The 25,438-nt window shown below is 43.7% G+C and overlaps 1 protein-coding gene across 1 annotated transcript; it reads right to left on the reverse strand.

Moving 5' to 3' along the window:
* Positions 1-193: 193 nt before the first annotated feature.
* Positions 194-25,214, reverse strand: acin1b (apoptotic chromatin condensation inducer 1b). Its single transcript, XM_038730345.1, has 17 exons — positions 25,047-25,214; positions 23,732-23,797; positions 23,299-23,410; positions 22,296-22,369; positions 20,683-22,047; positions 20,331-20,413; positions 14,672-14,792; positions 9,717-9,762; positions 7,820-7,965; positions 7,236-7,382; positions 5,407-5,581; positions 5,084-5,229; positions 4,158-4,265; positions 3,654-3,761; positions 2,644-3,019; positions 1,677-1,774; positions 194-1,592 (listed from the first exon to the last, which is right to left on the reverse strand). Exons 1-17 carry the CDS (start codon positions 25,179-25,181, stop codon positions 1,272-1,274), a joined length of 3,627 nt encoding a protein of 1,208 aa, XP_038586273.1. The 5' UTR covers positions 25,182-25,214; the 3' UTR covers positions 194-1,271.
* Between the last annotated feature and the right edge of the window lie 224 nt (positions 25,215-25,438).

Raw genomic sequence — 25,438 nt, forward strand, 5'->3', positions numbered from 1 at the left:
GATCAGAAGCACTCAGTGGCTCGCAGCCAAGTCATGATGCTCCTTATTTGTAAGAAATGACCAAGCAAAAGCAGACAGGCTGATAACCAATTTAAATTTATTCATTTTTTAAATTCTCAGTACATTCAGCACTTGCAGGAGAAGAAAAAAAGCAACTGTTTCAAACTAAAAACATAAAATTAAGATATTAAAATTGTAACTATAACTCTATTAGCAGGTAAACGTCCTCTTAAATATATATGATTGATGGGTCAGAGGAGGGATTTCCCAAATGGAGACTTCAGTGCAGGGAAGGTCAGATTCCCCTAATTATTACAGAGTAAACCTCCACTTGAAGAATTTTATATCCTCCCCCTCTTATTTCCAAAAACATCTACTAGAAGATGAGCTTGGGCGCGTCTCTTCCTATCGCACACTTTTCTAGGTTACAGTGTTGAGACTTGGTACCAGTTGTATCGCCGTGGGAGAGGGAGATGAAGGTTATATACTCGCACAAACATCACCTGCTGTGGCGCACAACAACCCCTCCAAGGCTGAAAAGGATTGACATGATTCATAAAACTTCAACAAAATAACTTTCCTCACTTTGACAAAGACTGCCTGTAAAAAAAAACACAAAAAAAAAAATCAACAACTGTGTGCTGAAGAGTAGAACACTAAAACTGATCCTAGGAAATATTTGAAGGTCAGGGATCTATTTTGGACTGATTTTATTACAGGGCTCGGAGGAGGAAGGAACTGTGCGCCCGCAGAACTAAAATAAAGAGGCAGGCTCCCAAACCTCAGTGGGACAAAATGCTGAGGCGAGCCCAAAAGAAAAAAAATACACACCACCCTTCTCTGCTTCTTCAACAGAGGAGAATTAAACAGCACGGAGACGAGGAGGAACGCCGCTCTCTGCAGAGGGACAGGAGTGACTTCTGCTTCCGGACGACAGAACAAAAGAGTGGGGAGCTAGATGAGCCGCCGTTTAACTACTAACAAAACGTGTACTCAACATGTGTAAATTGATGTGGACGAGGTGTGGGCGGACGGGTGGGCGGGGAGGAAGGGAAATGGCAGAAGCGGGTGGAAGACAACGCTGGCATCAAAGTGGACGAATTAAAGCACGTGGGGCAGCTGGCGAGCAGCAGACACAAGTCCTGAACTTGATGCAAGAGAATTGAGTGGAAACACTCCCTCCCAAGACTTCCTGTCTGCAGTGTCCTCCGCTAAGCCGTGTCCCCCCCTCCCTTCCCCTCTCTTCAGCTTTCTCTGCAGCTGCTCAGCCCTCAGCGGCGTCTGTCCCTGGGGTTGCTACGGCTACGGGAGCGCCGCCCACTGCCAGCGCCTGCCGAGGGTCGTCTGGGTCGGTGGCTGCTGTCCCTCTTTTTGTCCCCCTCTCTGTCTCGGCCCCGGTCCCTCTCTCGGTCTCCGTCGGCTCCTCGTCCGGCTGCTCCGCCGCTCGCCGCCACGCTGACCTCCTTCTCCCGGCCCTTCAGCCTCTCCTTCCTCTCCTCCTCGCGCTTCTTCTCCGCCTCCTCTTGCTGCTCTTTGCGCCTTCGCTCGCGCTCCTTTTGCCGCTCCGTGCGGTCCAACAGCCTCTGCGTCGCCTGGCGGACACAAAGTTCAGTTAGATGAAATCAAGTTTCCAGCTCTCGCTGTGACAGACACACGTGCGTTTGTGTAAGACCAACCTGCTCCTCAGTGAGGGGAAGCCAGTATATACACGGAGCTGCTTTGGTCTTGAGGAACAAGTCGTCTAGCAGTTTGGCAGGAGGCTCGTCTCCTTTCTCTGTTAATCAGAAAACAGAAAGGGGAGACATGCGTGTTAAGATCTACTTCTTAAAAAACGTTTGACCTTACTACAAATACTGCTGCAGAATGTGAGGTTGCTCGCCAGTTAACAGTATTTATCATCTGTTGGTCCTGCATTTGTTTTGTGCGTCTATTCCCAATAATCACCAATAAAATTTTACTTCACTTTTCTTCTGTAGACTGAGGTGCAGGGATCATATTCTGCTTTCACCTCCCAGCGTTGCTTAAGGCAGTGGTTCTCAAAGTGGGGTCCGGGACCCCCAGCGGTCCTTGAGGGGTCGTCATTATTCCATCAATAAGTAACACAATGACAGAATCTATCACTACTTGGTCATGGGTTTGATACACTTTCTGTAGTAAAACATCTCAAAGATGGGGGACCCTGGGACAAAATCTTACCTAATGGGGGTTGCTGGTCTAATTTTCAGTTCAGGGGTCCCTGAAGGTTTGGGAACCACTGGCTTAAGGTTCATGTCTGTATGTGTGCAGCATGGTTTAAGGACGAGGGTGTTTTTTGCCTTTGTGCAGACTGGGTACTGAGACTTTGTTTTATTATAACTTACTTACTTTGGACGCTGTAAATATTTGATAAACCAAGTTCCACATAATTCTGCTAAAGTCAATTTGATTACAAACAAAACTAAACTGAGAACATGTGACACAAACTGCTAATTATGAGCCAGAAAGTGAAATACAACTTCCCTATGTAGACGACTGATGGATTTAATTCTTACAATTTATTATATAATAGTGTTTCTGTTCCACCAGCATGCTTTGTTCTGTTTTATAATTTTCACTTCCAGTTTTCTTTTTGTGCTTCTATTTAATCACAGCGAGCTGCGTTACCCTTCTTATCGGTCTTCCTCTCCTTGCTCTTGGCCCTCTCCCTCCTCCTCCTCTCTCTGTCTCTGGAGCGAGAGCGTTGCCCGTCCTCTCCCGGTCTTGCAAATTCCCGGACCTTATCTCGGTCCCATTCCCGCTCGCCACGGGCCCGTTCCCGGCGCTCCATCTCTCTCTCCCGCTCTGCCCACAGATCCCGCACTCCAGCCATGGCCACGCCTCGGTCCCGTTCGCGGTCTCGATCGCGCTCTCTGTCCCGGTCTCTTTCTCTGTCCCTTTCTCGCTCAGGCATCAGAGGGGGCAGTCGGTTCTGAGGACCTGCTGGCTGGGCAATAGGGTCCTCCACCTTTTCCGGCTTCAGGACCCCTTTGTGAAAGTCCAGCTGCATGAGACAAATGCCAGGATGTTAAAGTTTGAAAACGCACACAGAAACCATCTGTTACGCAAGATCACCATCGGAAAAGTAAACTTGCACTTTTAAATTGTGATTTCTAAAAACAAAGACGTCACATGAAGTAAACCTGACAGTTTTGTGTAGGAAAATGATAATGCTGGATGATGTGATACAGCCTGCAGCTTTAAAGAAACTCCCTGACACCACTTAGGACTAAGTATGTGGTTGCTCTTCTGAAACGGTTCCAAAAATAAACCTATTAATGTTTCATCCCTCGTGCCTTTCACTGCAGGGAACACTTGTACTGTTTGATACAAGTTCAATCCCCCAGAAAATATGGTGAGTCTCCAAAAGTTTGAACAGCAGTGGAAGAGAACACACTTTAGATTCATGCTTTTTTAAAAATGCAAATTTTTTTCTTCAGTATATTTTCCTGTCACAATACAAGGGTTTTTACTCTATAAATAATAAATAAATTGTAAAACCAGTTCCTCTCTTTATTTTTCTCATTATAGCAAACACTAATTTATTTCATCCTGTAAAATATTCACTTTAAAGGCTGGAACATTTTTCCCCACCATCTACTGTAATGCGATTCACGTTCCATTAAGTGCATCATTACCTCATCCTGCTCACAGAAGTCGACGCTGAGGACCTTGGGATTGCTCAGAGGCCATTTGACCCCGTGGAGGGCAGCTCTGGTGGCGACCGCCTCCTCTGTGGTGGAGTACTACGACGGACAGGAGAAGAGGAAATGGGTTAACTGAAGGCTGAAAATAGTCGTCTTAAAGCGTAAATCACGTCTCAACCTGCGAAAATAGGTCAGTTGCAGGAGCAGATGGACGAGAACACAGAAGTGATAGTTTGTAAGGATGAGTGACAATAATCACACAAACGCTTCTATTAATTCAACATCAGATATGTCTTCATTCAAAAAACAGACACTATTTGCTCTCACAAAACTCTGACCCTCCTCTGGTACCTTGTGGTGGAAGCTGCGTGTGTTCAATAACACAACACCAAACGATACGGTTTATTCAAATGGGCCAGTTTAGGCAGCTGTACCGATGCCTGACAAATTTCACTTCGCACTCTCAACACAATATGAAAATGTGTTGGTACTCACTGTGACGAAGCAGTGAGACTTGATCTTGTCGATCCAGAAGCCCTCTTCCACCACGCTGCCCGTCCTGTTCAGGAGCTCCTTGAGCTGGCCCAGGGTGAAGGGACGGACCTGTGGGATTAAACACACGATATGATCGTTCTAAAACAAATGACTGAGCTCACGTCAGCTGTACTTTGAGATTAATGCTACAGTATATTAAACAGAGTCTTAAAATGGTCACAGTTCAGATGATAAGGCCTTTTAGTTTAGGTAACAACATGGGCTTCCCTCTGGCGCCTCCCTCTGGTCAAACTTTACGTTCTTGCCATCAAAGGATAGCAAAGTAGTTTCTACCTCTTAAATCCATCCAGTCCATCAGTTTTGTTTTCTGGTAAACACAACTGTGATGAGCATCACAGTCAAACAGCAGAGCTATAAACCTTTAGTCTTGTTTGGTGTTGCTGTAGCCTGAGAGCTCCCGTTGTTCAGAGATCAGTGAGGCTGGGTGGCATTAGAAATCTGGTAGTCTTTGATCCATATGTATGAAGTCTTGCTTCTATGACGCAAGTAAAAAGAAATCTGCAAATGCTAGTCATTAAATGTGTAATGTCTGGTCTCGTCATACTCTTGTTTAGTCATGCAGCGTGCCCCCAACTTAAGGTGATGCTTGACTACAGCCATAATACCTGGGTTCCTTACTCTAATTATGGGAATGATGGCGATGTGGTTACCACTGGCATCACCACAATATGCCTCATTCATGAAAAACCTGGTAGTGTATGTTTTGGAAATGCAGGGGTTTTTTTTCCCCTGTACAACCATTTTAGGCTTCAACTCGACCAAAAGACCAGAACATAACGAGACCTTTTTGGTGACACATTTTAATTTGCCAGACTTTTTAAGTGTACTTTCTATATGCTGTGTCATGTAATGAGTTACAAACCCACCAGGTTGGTCACATGGATAATATTTGAGACTTTGCCATGAGGCGGCGAGGGCTGCCTGGTTGTGCGTACGGGGTCATCAATGGTCACGGACACGCCAGACTTCTGTTGGCTTATGGAGCGGCGCACCAGACTGTCGCTGGGGGTAACTGAGGGAAAGATGATGAAGAGGTGCGATGAGTTGGGTAAAAATAAACAACCAACAGGAATGTGTAATCAGGGACAGGGAGAAAGATGAAGTGCTGCCCGAGGGATGATTGAAGAGATTTGTACCTAACAATCTGTAGCAATTAAAAACCCATACATCTTTCACGGTGGCAGTTTACCTTTCTTTGCCTCTCCATCGTGCTTGACAAATGTCTGTGTTTCCGAGGCTTCCTCCGAAACACTGTTCTTTCTTTTGTCTCTGGAAGTCCTGCGTTGTTTTTCTTTCTCTGTTTTCTCCACCTCCTCCTCTTCTTCATTTGTCTGTCCATTTTCCTGGCTGTCACCTGGGACGACCTGGGGAGGAATTACAGGTGGAAAAACCCTCAATGTGATAGTTAATAAACCACTAACTAAGTTCTCAGTGGAGTTATCAGACCATGTTTGAGATCTGACTACCAATAGCAAGATGTTTATTATGTGACAAAGAAAACTGGCGGGGGGCTGAGCGAATATTTGCGCTGCTCAAAGCTCTAGAATATTTTACCCATTTAAATACCGTAAAACTTGATTAATAGCCCGGGCTTTTATTTGCTAAAAATCACTGAATTGACCCACTGAAATAGGCTACTATGAAACAGTTCATTTATTTCAAACAGAATATTACTTGTATAAAAAGTATCCAATAATATCAAGTACACGTCATTCATCTGGTCTAGCTCCAACAGACGGCTTATGCACTTTTATTTTGAAGAAAGCAACGTAATGAAAAACAACAACAACAACAACAACAACAGGGTGCAGGATGAGAGAAGTGTGGCAGAAGTTAGAGAGTGATGGACTTCACATGACAGGATTAATTTTAATGAAAAGCTGTGTCGAGTCTTTTGATCGGTGGACCCTTATAGACTAAAGCAATATAAATAATAAAGAAACGGACACATTTGGACTGAACGAGCTCTTCAAAGGTAACGGGAGTCGGCACTTTTTTTCCCTTTTCATCTCTCGTACCATGTTGGTAAATCTATGAGAATTAGAGTTTTGAGCTTGTTGTTTCCTCTGAACTTATATAAAAACCAGTCCAGGCGTTTAATCAAGGCCTGCGTTTATTTGTCAAAATGTGTTCTCACACCAGGCCAGTAAAGGAGGTAGGCGGCTATTTAGGACTCTGCTATTAATTTAAGTTTTACAGTAGTAAAAAAATTTAAAATCAATATGTGGTGACCAGTGTTGATATTGAAAAAAAAATCCACATATGGGAAACACTGTGTTACATTCTGACTATGTACGCTATTATGGTGCCAAATAACTGACTAGGTACTGTAGCTCATAAAAATCTACGTTGTGGCCGTTTAGTTCACACTCCAACACAGAAAGCTGGACGACGTTCAACTGTCAAACATCTGTTGCCGAAAGAGGAAACAAACTAACGGCTCCACCTCTACTTATTTTCCCATAAAATATCAATCTAATAAATAATATTATTGCTCTAATTTGAGTTGAAAAAAGTTAGATCATTTAATTTTCACACCGTCTGTGCAGCCTTTCCACTGTATCCATGGAAACAATGCCGAACGCAGCCACAAAGATAGTCCGTTTACTTTTCGGACGACTACATCACTGAATAACAAATTTTTGTCACGGATATCACAATATGGTAGTTATTAGGTACTTGGGACAGAGCTGTTTTGCAGGCTGTGATGTACAGGCGTAGAGCACTGACAGTATGGCGTAGAGCACTGACAGTATGGCGTAGAGCACTGACAGTATGGCGTAGAGCACGGACAGTATGGCGTAGAGCAATACGTATTGCCTTGCTTTCAACAACATCAAGCTCACTCTGGTCTCTGATCTCTTACAGAGTGTTACCATTCTAGCTGCCTGCCCCAAACCCCATTAAAAACGCAAATTTTTCCTAACTATCCATTTTTCCATACGTTTTCAGACCTGGAAATGACCAAAATTTAATTCCATACTTCGTAGGAACGCTGTTAGAATCACAAAGACGCACCTGTGTGACGGTGCGTCGGATCTTGAGGCCTTTGTCCTGGTCGCCCCGGCTAGTGTCCAGGTTCTCCTCGTCCCCGGACAGCTGAAGCTCCTCTGGGTGCAGCTCCACCACCGCCTCCTGGTTCACTTTGATGTCTGGGATCAAAGACTGAAGAACAGAAACAGAAGATTGATGGAGGAAAAACAAACAGGGACAAGAGGAGATAAATATTTGCAGGAGATGATGGATGGGTTTTTGGTTCCCATCAGTTGATTTTTGATTGATTGAGTTTATTATGTTTTTTTTCCAAAAATAAAGTTTTAAATTTAGTGACTTTGGGAAGCTGTAATAAAACCAGCATACCATACAAGACCATACATTTAAAAAGCTTATTTTGAATGGTTGAAAAATAAAAAAAGTCTCTCAAAGAATAAAGTTCTTGTCATTTCAGAGGCTTTGGCCTGCATTCTGGCATGAAACAATATATAAATATTGGCCTACAGCCAACAAAAAATACTATCACAGCTAAAATAAGTGAATCATCACTTATTTTCCACATTTTCCCACGCCTGCATGGACATCTGGTCCCCGTGCTGTGTCAGTACCTTCAGTGAGTCAGTGGTGATGCTGATGGATGGTTTCTTTGTAGTCACTGATGTGCTGGAGCCCCACCGCCTCTTCCTCCCTGCTGCACTTCCTGTCTCCGACTCTCCTGCTCCTCCGTCTGTGGTGGCTGGAGACATCTTACTGCCTGCAGAGAGAATAAAGTTCTTAATTGAGGACAGAAAACACATTCACAGATGGATGATGTGCTCTCTGAACTTCAGCAACAAGTTGCTGCAAGCTCGTCGCCTAAAAGCAGAAATAACTGCTTAAATGCTTTAACCCACAAAGTTTAGGCAAGGGTGGCAGGAACTCATTTAAAGTTTACAGAGTTTCCAAAACTATTTTCCAATGTTGGTTCATTAAAAAAAACAATACTCAACTTATTGTTACAAGTTTGTTGTGGTAACTGTTCAAAGAGCAAGCTTCTGTGCACATTACTTTGTGTGAAATGACACAGAGCTTATGGGAAGTACAGTATGCAGTGAAAATAATGAAAAATAATGATAATAATAATAATACAGTGCTCACTTGTATTAAAAAGGTGCGTCTAAGGCCATACACACGGACAGGGTCCTCAGAGCAGCGTATTTAAACTGTAGTTTTTTTGTTTAAATATCACTTCCAATCACACAAGTATAATGCTAGTGAATCAACATTACAGTCCACAAAGAGTTTAAATTAATTTTTTTTATCTGCAGCAGTCTGATGAGCTTGTAGACTGTTTCCAAGTGCCATCAAGCAAGTAATTTATTTGTTACAGTGAACACCGTGTACCTTAAAGAAACTTTGGATCCTGCCAGGATGATCGTTTATCTTTCAGATTTTAAATCTAAGCCAGCCTTTGATTTGAACTTATTCCACAGTAAATAAAGCAAAACAAATTTTTTAAATGTGAAGAGTGACTTGTGTATTAAAGTCTACTTCACAAGGTCTTGCCGAATTAACTGCAGCGTGGCTCTGAACTGAGCTCCCACATTGTCAGCACAACATTCATGCGGCTCTCACATTCACAATGGATGCACAGTTACTTTTGTGAATTCTGACCTTTTCCTTTCACAGTTTACTGCTTATTTTAAGTTAGAAGCATTTATCTGCATCTGAGCTTTCAATGCTAAGACCCCATCCACACTATTACATTTTCGTTTTAAATCAGAGACCTTTTGCTACGTTTGCATGTCACGTCCAGACTAAAACGGCGAAAATGAAGATCTAAGACGGAGACCCTGTTTTTCGTTTTCTTGGTGGTGTTTTAGTGAAGACGGGCAAAAACGGAGGACTTTAGAAATGATGATGCAGACGCTCACGCTTGGCTCTCTGAAGTCATGCAAAACAGAAACACGATGCTACTGACAGTTTGACAGGGTATTTTTATTAAAATATTTTGTACCGCGCAAATAACACTTAATAAATGCTTAATAAATTTGTATTGTGCCTGTCGCCATTTACTTTGCGATGACTCCTAGTCTGTTTTCCGCCTCCACAGTTGCTTTTAACTCCCATGTTACATTCATTAACAGTTCGAGCTCGTTATTGGTCCATGTAAAAAATAAAAATCTGGTGCGATTCTTTGTCTTTATTTCTTTATTCTTTCGCCAAATCTTCTGTAACTACGGAATAGACCATCTGCTTCATGTTTACACCGGCACGCGCATGCCAGTGTATGTGAACGGCCACTAGATGTGCGTTTTCGAGAAACGAGATGAGATCAACTCTGATAGGCAGCTAAAACGCTGCTGCGGATGGAGATCGTATTCGCTTTAATTCTCCGTTTTTAAACTAAAACGGAATAGTGTGGATGGGGCCTAAGAGTAGGGTGTTTTCTTTTTTTATTCTTGTGCCCCTCTCTCTCTCTCATACGACCTCATGTGGGGTGAAAGATGTAACTGGTATACTCACTGGTCAGGGATATCTTGCGAGCAGCAAAAGCCTTAGGAGTGGTGCTCTGGAAAGAGAGAGAGACAGAAAGAACATACAGAAACCCCAGGGGTGCGGGGCTACATGAGAACCAAGAGTCCAGACCCAAACATGCAACAACAGACAGGAGGTGAAACAGGAAAAGTGGAGGAGGGGTAGGGGCGGGGGTTTAAAGTAACAGAGACCTGGAGGCTCCAATTGTACCACATTATGAAGAAGATTCTTGGTCGATACAGTCTCCAGACACATTTCCGCCTTCCACCTCTGCTCAAAGACACTGAGATCAATCATTATTCTACTCTGTTTGTGTGTGCGTGTGTGTGTACACGGTAGACTCTAAGGACAAAGCAAGTCCATGATGTGCATTAGGACATGACTAGGCCTGTGTGAAACTCAAACTGGGTCGTATCTTAGTGCAGTACGTTATTACAAGAGAACGCCCATTAGAGGATGGAGGAGAAAAGGAGACTGGCAAAGTGTCTATGTGTTTGAGTGGATCCTGTCCCTATACAGGACTCATGTCCCAGCTGGACTGGATTTATTTTCTCCAGAGGAGGTGGGGTAGTTTCAATATTACCTGAACTGGTTAATCATTTTTTACACCCCAAACCTTGCAATAAATAAAACCTGATTACTTCTTATTATTTTTGTTAACCAATAGATCCCTCGTTAACTTGTGTCTTGAGCTACATGTATTGAACCGCTGCAGATATCAGCTCCTTTCTTACTGCTACAACACAGCCTGCTCAACATTCAGGTAGAGACATTTAATAATTTACAACTGTCTGTGTTAAATTACGGCTAAATAACACCAATATTAAAAACTAATCCTGCCAGTGATTAAGGTCACATGGTCTTCCCACAGTAAATCATTCTCTTTTACCAAACCAGCTCCTGTAATTTGCCAACAGAAAAAATATCGTCCAGACCTTATCACAAGAAGAGGGGAACTATTTAATCAGCCACCTTCCCCCCGTAATATTAATCCTGTTCAATGATACAAATGGTGTGACAGTAGCAAATCGATCCTGAGCTGCACAAGCATTTTTTATGCGGTGTGAACACTTCCATGGTGTTTATTTAACATGAACAATAGGTCTTGTAGTTGAATTAAGTGTTGCAGTTGACTGACACACTATTGAACGTTGTGCTGATGAGTTGGAGCAGAGGTGGAGAACCGAGTGCTGAAGACTCAAAAAGCAGGACTGATCGGTACTGCAGTTTAAATTCCCCCCGAAGGGTAGCCATATTTAACAATACACAACTGTAGACCAACAGTATGTGAAATGTATGACGAACACTGTCATCTTGGTGTCAAAATATCAAATCAAAACTGCAGTACACGTGACAGTTCAAAAAATGTGCACCAAATTACGTAAAGAAAACTAATTAATTCCTCTTATCTACAAAAAAGAAGGAAAGAGATAGTTTTTTTTTTTTTTAAACACTTAATCCTTTAAATTTTTAAACATTTTAAATAGAGGAATAATCACAAGTCATTTCCTGGTACCATTTGACACCTGATTCCTTACTGGCTCGACTATGGCCCAACCGCACGACAGTGTGTACTGTATCTAGGAATCAAGGATCCAATCAGAGAAGGCAGAGGAGTGAGGGCGGGGCTCGATTTGAGTGTGCAGATTAGCCACCAGGCGGGAACTGATCACTTTTTTCTTGAATGGGGCTGGGGAGGACTTTTCTTGATTGACTGCTTATCACAGAGTCACATTTCAGTCTTTTGGGGGAGTTTCTGACGAGGGGCGAGGGTTTACTTTGTTAAGAGTCCATCTGACCAGTAAAGAAATCCATGTTGTGATGCTTCAGTGTATAGTCTATCTTTGTAATAGTTGTCCACCTTCTCCAATATGCAGTCCTGCAGGGCTTTGTGACAGTTGGGGGGGACAAAACAGTTCGTCCTGTGATGCATTCATTGTCCGGGGGGTTAGGGCTCCTGTTTTTAGCAGTTCATGTGGTTTCCACAGCCGTAAGGTTCGCTGCACAGTTCTTGAGTTTGTTCAGCAAACTGACAGCACAAGTCTCTTCAAATGGGATTAAAAAAAAAAAAAAAAAAAGTAATCCAGAAGAATTTGTCTTTCTTATATAATTATAATCCAGAAAAGCAGTCAAAATGAGAGGGTCGATGAACATCACGCCTCTGCACTCACGTGAACTCATACGAGATGCAAGGGCCACGGTGTGGGTGTAGCAAAGAGATGGATGTAGAAATAAACAAATCCATCTGCCAGGTCCACAGCAGAGGCAGGATATCATGACTTCCTGGTGAAACATCCACTGAGTCACACTCGAGTTCACCAACAGTGTGGCTGCAGAGGAGGGAGGCAATGACTTGAGTGTATCCAGCTCTCCGTGTGGATGATCGAGCTCACTGTGAACCCACAAAAATAAAAATTCTTTGTGCATAATGTGTGTCAGATTACTTGTCCTTGGCATTATGTCCTGTCTGTTGTAGAGGAATTGGAGTTCAGGGGGACAGTTCTCTTATGAATGGCACCGTCGGGCACAAATAGTGCACAGCTAAATAATGGAAGTCACTTTTAAAAAGGCCGGCTTGTGAAGGCAGAGGACAATAGCCTTACAAGCTCAACCAATAATAGCGTTCCAGATTTCCAGATTTCCCATTAAAAAGTCCAGTAATCATCACTTCCAGCAGATTATTTCAGTTGTCCAGCTGATGTGTTTTTAATTTTAAAACCCCTATCAGTGATCGTTTAAACGCTCAAGCCCTGATCACGGTGCGGGTTATTGCAGGTGTTCTCAGTCCAAAGTCATGACTCCACCCCACAAGCAGGGGGCAGTGTGGGGTTGGAGGTAGAAACAGTTATGTCTTTTCTCCACATTGCATCTGGCTTTTGGAGAACGGCGGTGCGGATGTTGGAATGAAACACTTTGAGGCCGTGCATGTCCTCAAAATGGCAGATGGGGAAAAGGCGGGGAGGCGATAGAGAGCGTTAGACGCCCTCCCCTTCCCTTCCGTCATCTTTCATCATCACCGCCGCTGCACGGTGCAGAACAGTCCAGTTCGTATCAGATGAGCTAGCGGGCTCCCGACCCCTGAGGCTGGGTTACCATGACAACTGTGTGCTGCCTCCGGCGGTCGGTCTGACGCGAGCTCCAGTTCCTGCTGGCTCAGCGTGTCGCTGGAGGGCTACAGGGGAGGCCTTGCGGGCTTTACTCAGTGCCATGGCTGTCGCAGACTCTGGGCCTAATTCAGGTACCAGCGGCGCACTTGAGCATAGCGGGACAGGAGTTGAAGGAGGAGTAGGAGGAGTGGAGGAGGTGTTGGTGTTGGTGGTGGTGGTAGTAGTAGTAGTAGTAGTACGCAGCAGGTACCATTAGGGGCAATGGAAGAGGCATGGGCACCTTCATAACAAAGCAATCAATGGGGTTTTAAACAGCAATCACACCATAAATATATATAGTGAGAGAGAGAAGCGTTCATGATGGGATACAAAGGCAAAATATGAAAAGTAAGGGGACAAAGAGGGGAAGAGAGACAGTGGGAAAGGGGCAAGTGAGAGAGCAGAGAGAATGAAAACAGGGTGAAAGAAACAGCAGAAACAAGCCCTGATGCATCTCTGCACACACTGTCAGGGTCCATTACTCATGCAAACCCAAACACACAGACAAACAGTACGGGGAAAAAAAAAAAAGACACATGCTGACAATAACTTCAACAGCAGAGCAGCTCACCAGTAAATCTAAATTAGGTACTCGAGATGAGAAAATCAAGAGCTCCGTGCCTATAATGTATAATAATAATAATAATGAATAATATATGGTTGTGGGCATGTTCTGCAGCTTCTCTTCAACTGGTTTAAACAGAAGTAAGCAGTGAAGGCTGAAGGCCACATCTGACAGTAACAGCACAATGAGCTTCAGCAACAATTCTCTACAGCATAACTGAGCAGAACACGCAATACTTTACTACAATACAATGACTCTTAAGACCCTGACACACCACATGCAAGAACTTGAGCTGACTAAAGGATCGTGCAGACTGCACGACCTTCAGCGTCGGCAGGTCGCTGTGCTGTTTAGACTACACGACTTGCTGTCTTGTAACGGGAGTCTTTAAGTCGTCTTGGCCTTCACACTACGTGACAGATCGGTGACAGGAGGGTCATTCACTACACGAGCTGACAAGCTGGTCTCCCACCTACATTTTGTCAAGAAAAAACACGAGAAAAGTGGCACGGGAAATGACGCAAAACTACACGCGAAACAGGAGTTGTTTATTATTATAAATATAAAAATTATAAAGACAGAACAGAGTTTTGGCCAACACTGCCAGCTACACCATTAAATCTAGTGGCCATTAAACATCAATAATCGTCTTGGTGCGTCAAGGGCCTGAAGTTTAATGTTTTCCTTTCTCGCGTCCTCCCTCCCTAACACACACACAAGAACAGTAATATGAGGAGCATGCACTTTCTGGATGTCCAACTTAACACAGTATTACAATCACTACTTGTATTCCAGCAGCATCCCTCTGCGGTGACCAGACAGACAGGTGTGTGCGTGTGTGAGAGATCATCTAAGTGAATGAGCAAGTTATGAAACATTAATTGCATTATGGAAGGGATTAGTTTATTTCTATTTACCCCAGGACCCAACTCCAACTCAACCCCAGTTCTTTTCAACAACAATCAATTAAAGAAACCTCCAATTAAGTAATCTGTTGAGCATTTAAGACGTTAAATGGATGCAGAAACTGTACACACAGTGAGAATTTAAAAGGTTAAAATCTCCATAGGAGACGACGGAATTGATTAGTAAAAACATTGGGGTTGTGTTGGTTTCAAGTGACCCACTTAACTTGTGCTGCCAGCTACACATGCTTTTATATGAATGGAGGATGCAGGTTAGTGGGAGACAGAGCAGAGACCCAGGCACCCCCACTCTCTCGGTAACCTTACCTCCTCCAGGCGCCCCTCGCTGTTCTCCGGCTCGGCCCCGGAGGGCGGCTGCTGGGGCATGGAGCTCTCTGCGTCTGGTTCCACCTCTGTCACAGCAGCTGCGCTGGGCTCCGACACCTCCCTGCAGTATGGAGGAGACAGTTGGGGGTGAAGGGGAAAGGGTGAGGAGAAAATTAGCTTCTGCAGTGAGTGTGTCGAGATTTACGTCGGGGCAGTTCACATTTCAAATTATGAATCACAGAGAAAAATCATCTGTCTTTTATCAGTCAAACAATGGTTTCCTTGATCTCCAGTGATGCATAATTAATAAATATCAAAGCCTCTTATATTTAGAAGTGATCGATCATGACCACAGTCATACACTCAGTCGCTACGATGGCGAGGCCTGGAAGCACCTTCTGTGTACTCTGTCAAAACAGATATCTGACACCCTGTGAGTGGGTGTGACGACTGTGTTGACAGCAGGATGAAATGAACGTACCACCACTATCGTGACTTTCATAACTGATTTTCTTCCGATTTGAACATTTTGCTTAGGTTTTTATTTATACGTGACAAAATCTAAAAGTTGTTGATAGTGCTTATCAAAACTATTTTATACTGTATGAAGATTTATGACAACAAAGTGATTTCCTTCATTTATGGCTTCTGGATGGAGGAATATGTGAGTCATGAGTCAACCTGACTAACTGGGATGACTGAGCTAGTGAAGTGTTGATCCTGTGACATTAACATGTCAGAATCTATCACAAAGCAGAGCTTCTCTACATGTATCATTATTTTAAATACTGAAGATAGAGCTGAAATGCTTAGTCGATGAGTCAATCAACAGTCATCTGGAACCATTCTGTTGATGGATAAATTATTTTTGGAAAAATTACCAAACAGGAGTTCGTTCCAGCTTCTCAACTGTGAGGTTACATCTGACATTTTAATGATTATAATCATTAGTCGCGGTCCTAATCAAAGACAATCTGGACAAAACGATGTGTAGGACAAGGCTGGAAGGAGTCAGAGGAAGGGTGCTGAGGGCCAGTGATCTGGGTCACTCCTGCTATAAATAACTCACCAGCTAACGGACACCCAGGGTCACAAATATACCTCAAACTAACTCAGAGTCCGAGACACACACTCGCAGCTGACTTTGATGTGTGTGTGGTCTTCATCTGATCCGCGCTGGGTCATTCCTGAAAAACCCCCATCTCTAGCTCGGCCAAGGAAAGTCATGCTTTGTAGTTACTGTGAGTCAGACCTCACACAGCCAAATGCTTCTTCTCATGTCGTTTTATTTTATTGCTGTTATCTAAGACGGAGCAAAAAAAAAAAAAACGAGCAGATGTCATCGTTATATTTTCAGCTACTCCCTCAACTTCCCCTGCCAGCGATATCAAAAGTATCCTCCGCTGCCTCCGTGTGATGACACAGGCACAGAGGCAGCTCCCTGTAGGTGGGAGATTCACATCCTCTTGAATCCTTCTTCTCTATCGCAGTGCACCTTCTCCTCCATTGTTTGATTCATTATGATGCATTTTATAGACATAAGAGAGGAAGTAATTCATACATACATACAAAAATACTTCTCACTTCTGAAAAATCAAACAGAAATGTTTGGTAGTGGCCATTAAACACAGTTTGTGCAGAAATTTGAAAACAGTGAAAATGTCTTCAAATATCTTGTTTTGTCAGTCTAAAAAACGATTCTCTTTATCATAATGCACGACAAAGACAAGCAGCTAATTCTTGCATTTAAGAAGGTGGCACTAATCGTCTGATTGATTAATCAACAAGCAATTAGTCACGTGACCTCCAAAGTGAAGGCAGTAGGCAGCCAATTTGACCCTCTGGATCAAACAGCCATCTTCACCAAAAGTCACTTCAACAATCAGGTAACGAGCGGTTTGTTTTGGATTTAAGTCCATTTAAGTAAAACCCTACCATTTACTTCCTTTCACGACTGGTAACAATAACTTGCTAAAAATCTCCCGGACAGCCTTTTCTCTTCCTCCATAACATGTAACACTGCCACTGCAAAGTTTCTATGAGAGCAGGGCCTGTGATGTTAGTCTCTGTACTACTAAAATCTACCCAGAATGTTTAGAGAGCCTGTTCAATCTCCTTCTCTGGAGATTAGTCACTGGCAGGAGTGTAGGCAGGTGGACAGCAATTCCCCCTCCTCCATGCCACACCGACTCCGCTCATTTGCGCTAGGTGTGGATGTTGTGTGTGCGCGTAGCTTTTGGGCAAGGCCAGAGACACACCTGTGCAGGGTACAAAGCGAGACAGATGTCAACTAGAAACACAAGCCCTTAGAATCAGGAAAGGGGGAAAGGCCAGGACGAGGTGATGTAATGATCACTGAAAGAACGAATGAGTAACTGTGTGTGCACTGCATTTAAGCCCTCTTGGCCTGCATTACAAACAGCTTTGTATTCAAATGACTGGGCTGGAATGAGGAAGCACATTAACGTACCGCTTGAACCTGAAGAACAACATCACAATCTGTAAAATGCACCATTAAATAAATGCGTTACTTATGGTTACACTTCGCCAAAAAAGTGACCATAAGCTGCGGCACAAATTCTCAGTCACGGCAGCTCAGTAGAATAAGTCGAACCGTATCCTAAGTGGACCAAAACATTGTCACCGATCAGATGTGACATGTAGTCCTGTCCCAGAAGATGAGTGTGAATGCTGGTGCCAGCTGGGAACCATAAGGGCCCATTCACACTGACTGTACAGCTAACAGATGTCTGCTTTAATGACCTCCCCTGACAGTGAGATCATTAACAGCTAAACTCAAAAATATAAATATAGTCTTCAGTGGGCTAAACAAGATGCACGTACAGAAGGCCTTCACAAAATGAAGATGTCCTCATTCTGAAATAAGAATAAGGCCGACCTCTTGGCTAACGTTACCTGGCATGAAGGGCAGAAATCACTCCTCATCACACCATGAAATCTGAGCCCATTATTTATTAATCAATGTGTTCCTTCAACGTGAAGCTATTTCAGGCACTGATCAGATAAAGGAGAAACCCCTCGCCCCTCACAAAACACTACCCTGCTCCTTCACTTAACAAAAGACTCTCACCACCATCCCCCGGGTCCTCCTCACATGGGCGACCATGTATCACGGCTCATAACCAGGCCAATGTGAACTGATGACATGATGTCTAACAGGCAGCAAGGAGCTGCTCGCTAACCAGCATCGTGATCTACAGCTGATTTTCGACACGACAAGCGGAGACCGGCTGACTTATCACCGTTTGCTTCCTGGATAAGGAGGTGTAAAAAAGTACAACCAGCAACCTGAAGCCTTGAGTCGCCCTCTGGCTCGCTCCCTCTTACCCGTTTTTGTTGCCTTCGGACAGCATTGTGGCCGGCCTTCAATGGGAATCCCCCGGGATAAAAACACACACCCTGTCGCGGATGGTTATTCCGGTCAGGCGTGGGTTGAAATCGGGGACGCGAAATAAAAAAAAATCCGGTCGCGGTTTGTTTCTGCTGCTGATTAGCCGTACACTGCGTCGGTATCAAGGATGCACTGCATGCATGACGGCCATGTTGGCTAGCGAGCCCAGTGTCAAGTCTGCCGGAGTGGGGGAAAATCTATGTTCCGGTCAATGATTTCCAAAATAAAAGCTCCGCTACATGCTCAGACCCATCTGTTAAACTCTGAAAGTGTAGATTAATTAATGAACTACGCTAAATGTAAAGACGAGCTCTGCTGCCAGCAAGAAAAATGTGAATGACACAAACAAGTCAACAGGGGGAAAGGCAACGAGGAAACGGAGGAAAAGGACCCTTTTTTTTCTCTCTAGAGAAAAGCAGCAGCAGCCACGCAGCTTGCGGGGCTGCCGCATTAACTGCCTGACAAGAAATACAAGCTGCTATATTTAGGAGAGACCAGTAAGAAAGCAGGGACAGGGTGTGTTTACAAGCTATTTAAGGTTTCAGAGATATTGAAAGCAGAAACATACATTTCTTATGCATTTCCATGCGGGAAAATTATATACAATGGTGATTTATTTCTTCCAACCTTTATGTGATTATGTGACTAATCACTTTAGTCTGAGCACAGCCAACGAAGAAAAGTTATATAAAGTGCAAAGTTTAAGAGAAACTGGTTTTAGTACAACCCAAGTTAATACAGCTCACAAACATACAGCTTATTCACGTGTCTTCAGTGCAGCCATGTCACTTTCTGTGGTAGTAATACATCACCATCTAGTGACATTCACATAACAAAACCCCCCTCCTCTTCTAATGTTCTCATTTAACTTACATTAGGTGATATGCTATGTGAAAAGATGTGGGGGGTTTTGTAGAAATTAGACAGGTTTTAGTAGGAACTTCTTGTATTTAAAATACACATTTGATTCTGCTCTTTCCTCTGAGGGTTAAGTGAAGCAAGGTGTGCAGGAGCATGAACAGACAGCTAGAAAATGAAATCATCATCCTCAATATCCCAAAAAATTGAGTCCATGTTGTCTACATAGATCCAAGTATTGAGTATTGCTTTTGTGATGTCATTACCACTTTACAGTTACCAGCTTCTCTACGAACGTTAATCCTGAAATGTGATCATGTTTATTCACCTCCGCCAGCAAAACCAAAAGTTGAGATTTCCAAAAAGGGGGATACAGAGAATAGCTGAATTATTTGGACAAAAACCTGCGAAAACACTGAATGAATATTAACACAGATTGTTGTGAAATATTACAGGGAGCCACTAGAGTAATTCGTGTGTCACAGCACATTATTGAATAGTGCATGAAGTGAAAAGCGTAACAGACAGAGCAAGAAGGTGTTGCATTGCAGTTAACAATGACGGTGTAATCTTTCAACTCCAGCAACATGTAATTTAAAGACTGAATTCCACTTGTTATTAAAGCAGCTACAGGGATTTTTAACTGGTTATGACATATATTGATGCCTCTTGGATATTTCCATAAAGGTTTTCTAAATGTGACCGAAACGAAGAGCCTAAGTTTACATTTTCCCAGGCAAACTTTCACAGAAAGTTTTACGTTAGCCAGTTAAAAGGGAGCAGGAGGAGATTTTTCTTTTAAGAATTTTATTTTTGACATTTAACTGTATGGTTATAGCTGATACTGCGGCAGGATCAGCAAAGAGAAAGAGACAGTGATAGACCACGGGCGAAAACGAGTCGACCTTGATCGGTCGTTCATCTCATGGAGAGAATTACTCGATTAGTAAGGATTCAAAACTGATGCTGAAGTGTCCCTCTTCTTTTGGCTGTGTTCAGTCCACAGAGGTACAGATCACGGTGGACATTACTGTAATACAACTTATATTCACTTACTACTGAGCTATATCTCGCTGTATATAAGACATAACATTACAAGGGTATGTTGATAATTTAGCTTTCTCAACTAAATTACTATTACAGAGCAATCTGTTAATTGTAGGCTTACATCCTAAGTGTATGACCGTTATTAATAGTAATTAATCCCCATAGCCACAAACAGACACATTACCTCATTGTTACGCATCCTGATAACAGGTGTGTTCAAAGAAAAGTAAATAGTTTTAATTTAATAGGCATTTCTGTCCACAGAAAATCAACAGATTTAACACGAGGGAAGTTCCTTGTAGTTCCTTCAAGGCAAGCTGTATTTTAATGATGGTTACTGACCTTTTTGAAAGGGAGCGTTTCTCTGCCCCTTTGCTCTGGTTAGTCTTTTTCTCATCCTCTGATTCTTGTCCTTGGTCTGCCTTCTGTGAAAATTATTCAAAGTGAAACAATGAAAAACAAATAGCAGCATGCCGAAACATGATTTAGACTGAAAGTGCATCTTAAAATAAGCTTGAAAGGTCAGTTTTCAATAAAATAAATACAGGAGGCAGAAATCAGGTTAAAAGGGAAAAGGCAAAATAACTGGAAACATTAGACAATCTTCTGCAGCAGTTTGGGACCAAAATGATTTCTTATAACTCGGAGATGTTTATCAATGCAGTAGTGAGTGACGGACACCCACATCACTGACCTTCAGCTGCCTGGCAGGGCGGGTTTTATCCCCGGAGGAGGAGGAGGACTGTGATGAGCGTGGAGAGGAGTCTGACTGGGAGTCAGAATCTGATGAGGATCCTGAATCTTGGACCTTCATCCCAACCACCCTGTCTTTGTTGGCCGCCTCCTGTCTCTTGTTCTTCTCCTCTAGCAGTTTCTCCTTCCTCCTCCTCTCCCCCTCCTGATGTTTTCTCTCTTTTTCTTGCTCGTCTTTCTGACGCTGTTTCTCCTCCTCTTCCAGTCGTTTCCTCTCCTTCTCTTCTTCCTGCTTCTTCTTCTCTCTCTCCTGTTCTTGTATCATCCTTCTTTCTCTCTCCTTCTCCTCCTTCATCCGCCTCTCTTCCTCCTTCTCTCTGTTCTCCTGCAGCCTCTTTCTCTCCAGTCTCTGCAGTGGAGATTCACTGGAACCGGCAGACCCAGCAGAGGAGTGTGCGGCCTCTCCCGACATATCTGCAGCCGAGGTGGCCTCCCCTGCACAGAAAGCCCCCTCTGACTCCATCTTGTGTACGAGCAGAGAAAGGGGCCCCGGCCTGCGCTTCACAGAGGGCTCAGGACTGCTGGAACGTGAGCTTGAGTCAGAGTCTTGCCTCTGCATGGTGGAAGGTGGGAAGGGCGTCACCCTTGGACCACGTGCAGCCTCAGGGCCTTCACCCTCCTGGTCGTCTGTGTCTGGTGGGCTCTGCTTGGGAGTGTCAGGTAGGGGAAACAGGTCAGGGGGTGGAGAGGGAGGAGGAGTGGGGTGGCGCAGTTGCATTGGGGTGTGGTGTGCCTGTGGTGGTGGGATGTGCTGCGGAGGCTGGAGCTTGCGTTTGGATCTTACAACTGTTGATGGCGCACTGGGGGGCATCTGCTGTGGCTGGGGAGGCACTCTGTTGCCCCTTCGTGACCCGCCAGGACCAGGCCCCCAATCCTCGTCATCCTCACTGTCGTCGTCGTCATCTTCATCATCGTCCTCGTGACCTCCTGTTGAGACCCCGGCAGATCGGCTAAGGTGAAGGACGGGGTGAGCTGATCCTGGTTCACTCGGTGCGGTGCCCTCCTTCTGCTGGGCTCGGGATACGGCAGGGGGCAGCCCCTGGCGGTCAGGCTGACCCAGGACTCGCACTGACAGAGATGCTACGGCACGGGGAGGAGAGGGAGCTGGCGGCTCCTTGTGTCCTTGATGAAAGGTGGCTCTCTGCATCCTAGCTCCTGGAGCCTCAAGGGACTCCTGGGGGTGGAGGTTAGGACCGGGGCCCATGTCAGTCCCGCAGGCCATCATCCCATGACCCATCACTGAGTCTCCTCCTCCCTTCTCCTCCGCCCTGGTCATTGAGGGCTGGGAGGGTATGGAGCGATGCAGCTGGGCAAAAATAATGGCGTCAGTCTGAGAGAAGCCAAGATGACTACACTTGTTTTATACATCAAAATATTTTGAGGCTTTTTATGTCCAATCCGTTTGAAATAATTCTGTGTAAAGTAAAAAGCACTACCTAGGAATGTGCATGATAAGTAAAACATTATCTAATCAATGTGTAGCAGCTTAGTGTTTCCTGTTTTGCGGGATCAAGTTTTCCTCATTTGACTGTTCAGTGTGTGGAGGTTGCTGACCTTGTCAGAGACATAGGAAGAACTATCATTGTCCTCCGAGTGGTCGTCATCCTCCTCCGGCACTGCTGGGCTTTCTGTCCGAGGGGGACACAAGTCAGGGGTTAGAGGTCAGCACCAATGTGAGGATTAATACTCACGACACACACACACACACACAGGTTCCCAACCAAGGACAACTTTTGAATAAATGAGGCTCAATCAATTTCTCTTCAGTATTTTTTCATAATCCATTAAAGCCCTACTCCAGACAGTTTTAACTGCCGTTTTTGGTTAACGTTCTTTCTCAAACAGAGAATAGGGGTGTGGTTCTATTAATCTGTTGAACTGTATGTAAAGACTTCTGATACCATTTCCTCCGCCGATGCATTAGTAAAACGGCCGTCAGTAAAATGCATGTTGCAGACTGTATATAAGACGGTGGCAGGTGAAAGTGCGGCGCGTTTTCTGTCATCTGTCCTCCAACACCGCACGCACAGATGCCATAATGAAAATGAACAGCACACTAAACCAAGAGGAGGAAACTAAAAAATAAAATGAAGACCCTCTGTTAGCCAACGTTCTGCAATAACTATGCTAGCTAACTACACTTAGTTAACTTAGCTAACTAAACTAGAAAGACAAACCGACCATCAGACACAGAGAAACATACTTGCTGTAAGTTGTAAGTAAATAACATGATAAATTAGTTAGCTAGCTCACAACGATGTTTATCGGTTTGATGCTCTGACTTAACGAGGCATGACAGTGCACCTGCGCAAGCTTGGAGAATGACGTATGAGTTATGGAATTACTATAGTCATACGTCATCACCCCGTTTTAACAACTAAGCAACTTCTGAAACTTTGAGCACAAAATTAAGCCATTTGTCAAAAAATATTTGGCGAACTATGCGGGTGATCAACATTGTAAGGAAATGACTCAAAAAAATATGAAATATTTAAATTCTCAGGAGTGTTTGTTTGTGTCTGATTTGTGATTGTGTGTGTTCATCTGTTTGTTATACCGTCTGCGTCTTCATCCTGCTGGGCCTCTCTCTCCAGTCTCTGGCGAAGGAGCTCCTGCTGTTTGGCCAGGTACTGTTTTATGAAGCTATTCTGGCTCATCTCCTCACCTATCTACAACACAATGAAGTACACAAAACAGCACTTTATTAATACTGTAAATATTAATTATTATTATTAGCACTTTTAAATTCACAGCCCTAAAGAGCAGTGACTGTGTGCACAGTCAAACATGGGTTCAGAGAGAAGTATTGCTGGAAAAAACAAATGATCTCACAAGTATTTATTAAGAAGAGTTTGTCTTAGTCTGGAATGCTCTGAGTTTGATCTCATGATAATACAGTACAGGTTTGTTGTGCTTTTCTACAGAACTTAAAATGACATATGTTGAAAAGCCAAAGAAACTAAATCATTTTTTTTTAAAACTCTTCTTACCTGTGAGTTGGGCTGCAGCCCGCTGTGAGAGGAGGATGACTTCTGAAGATTTTCCAGCATCAGAGCCTGCAGGGAATTATTTGACTATGAAATACTGCAGCACTAGGAAAAGCAATAAAAATGCAGGCCAGCTGCTGCTACAGTCCTGAATAAGTTTTTAATGCTATTTTACCTGCCAAAGTACATGTATAATTTGTCAGGGCACTAATTTACTCCTGCATCCTTTGCACTCTGCTCATTGCACTATTATCTCAATCTGTCTATATTGTTTTTGTTTAGAGTGTGTGTGTGTGTATATATATGTGTTCTCTATACTGTAGCCTGTGTCTGATTTATTATTGTATGAGTAAGCACATTGTGAGCGATGGACAATCCTGAGTCAAATTATATCGTATGTGTACAGCGGATTCTGATTCAGGGCCACATGGAAGTGTCCCGGGGTTGTACCGATTAACATGCAAACCATATCAATTACAACTAATAAATAATTAATTACACTCCAACCAGGGACCTTTGGTGCATGTCACTCCCCTCTCTCGCCTCACATTTGCTGTAAAGTCCAGTCCAGTTCCAGCATATTTTAGACTCAAACAATTCACATTCAACAACTTTTAGGACGTAAAAAATATTTTTGCCACCAGATTTTTTTATTCCTGGCAGTGCTTTTGAAACCACACTTTGGATAAATAAAATGCATTATAAAGAACAGTTAAAGGAATAATTAAAATGTTTAAAATGTCAGGTAACATTTTCCTGGGGGAGGGACTCATGACCAGTACTTCTAAAATCCTGGCTACGGCCCTGAAACCTATAGTTGTTTATGGGCTGAATGTCTTGTGCAAATAAATAGCGGTGATAAAAATAACTTAAAACAAAATGTAGTAAATTGCTCGTTGGAGGACCTTGTACAAAAATGTGTGTTTACATCGCAGTGCGCGCCCCCGTAACCACACAGACCGAGCGCGGGCACGGCCGTGTCCTGTACACTATGTGCGGCTGTCCGCTTGCTTACACTCAGCTTAGGCCTCGACTTGACAGGTGCACAGTTCAACTGTGTGCAACACGGTGCACTGCGAGTAGTTACGGATCAAGTCTGAAGTCGGTCGGTGGACAGTTTCGTTGTACTGTCAGCTACAAATAACCGACAACAAAAACAGTTGTTTGTGTGTAATAACATGTTCCAGGCGATTTATGTATTCCCGCTTCCCGAGCCCACACACCGTTACGGCCTCTAACGTTAACCCCCTGCCGTCTCTCGTCTCCTGCTGAACTTAGACAGACTCGACAGGCGTCCGTAACATGAGCGAAATCTTACCCCTTTCAGTCGCTTCATGAGTGTGTTTTTCTGCCCGCTTTTTGGGAGGTTTCTTTGCTCCAGCGCGGCTTTTAAATCCGCGACTCTCAGCGATTGTAGAGGTTTTCCATCAAGCGTAATATCTTCGTCCGCCATTTTGCTCCCTCCGCTTGTCTAAACTCCAACAAGCGTCGCTACGGCTGCTGCTCGGCGTCAAGGCTCGGTAGTTTCCGGAGAGGTTCGGTCTTTTCCGAATCACATCCACAGTACAGCGACAGTTGTAAACAATTATCGGCCCAATTTAGGCACCTAACCAAACATTTTAAAGATGACTAACTGTTTTTATTTAGTTTTATCAGAATTTGGCTAGTCTACGGGAAAGTACGGTCTCTGTAGCAGAAAATGTACTAATT

The sequence above is a fragment of the Micropterus salmoides genome, unplaced genomic scaffold, assembly GCF_014851395.1.
Source record: "Micropterus salmoides isolate LMB-PRFRI ecotype aquatic unplaced genomic scaffold, ASM1485139v1 Ms_hic_scaffold_2, whole genome shotgun sequence".
Lineage (NCBI taxonomy): Eukaryota > Metazoa > Chordata > Actinopteri > Centrarchiformes > Centrarchidae > Micropterus > Micropterus salmoides.

Bases quoted from the DNA above. Each gene is read 5' to 3' on its own strand.
- acin1b (XM_038730345.1), bottom strand. From the start codon at position 25,181: ATGGCGGACGAAGATATTACGCTTGATGGAAAACCTCTACAATCGCTG. The intron at 23,798-25,046 runs GTAAGATTTCGC...AATTCCCTGCAG, and splicing joins TCATGAAGCGACTGAAAGGG to GCTCTGATGCTGGAAAATCT. The intron at 22,048-22,295 runs GTCAGCAACCTC...ATTTTTGCCCAG, and splicing joins CTTCCTATGTCTCTGACAAG to CTGCATCGCTCCATACCCTC.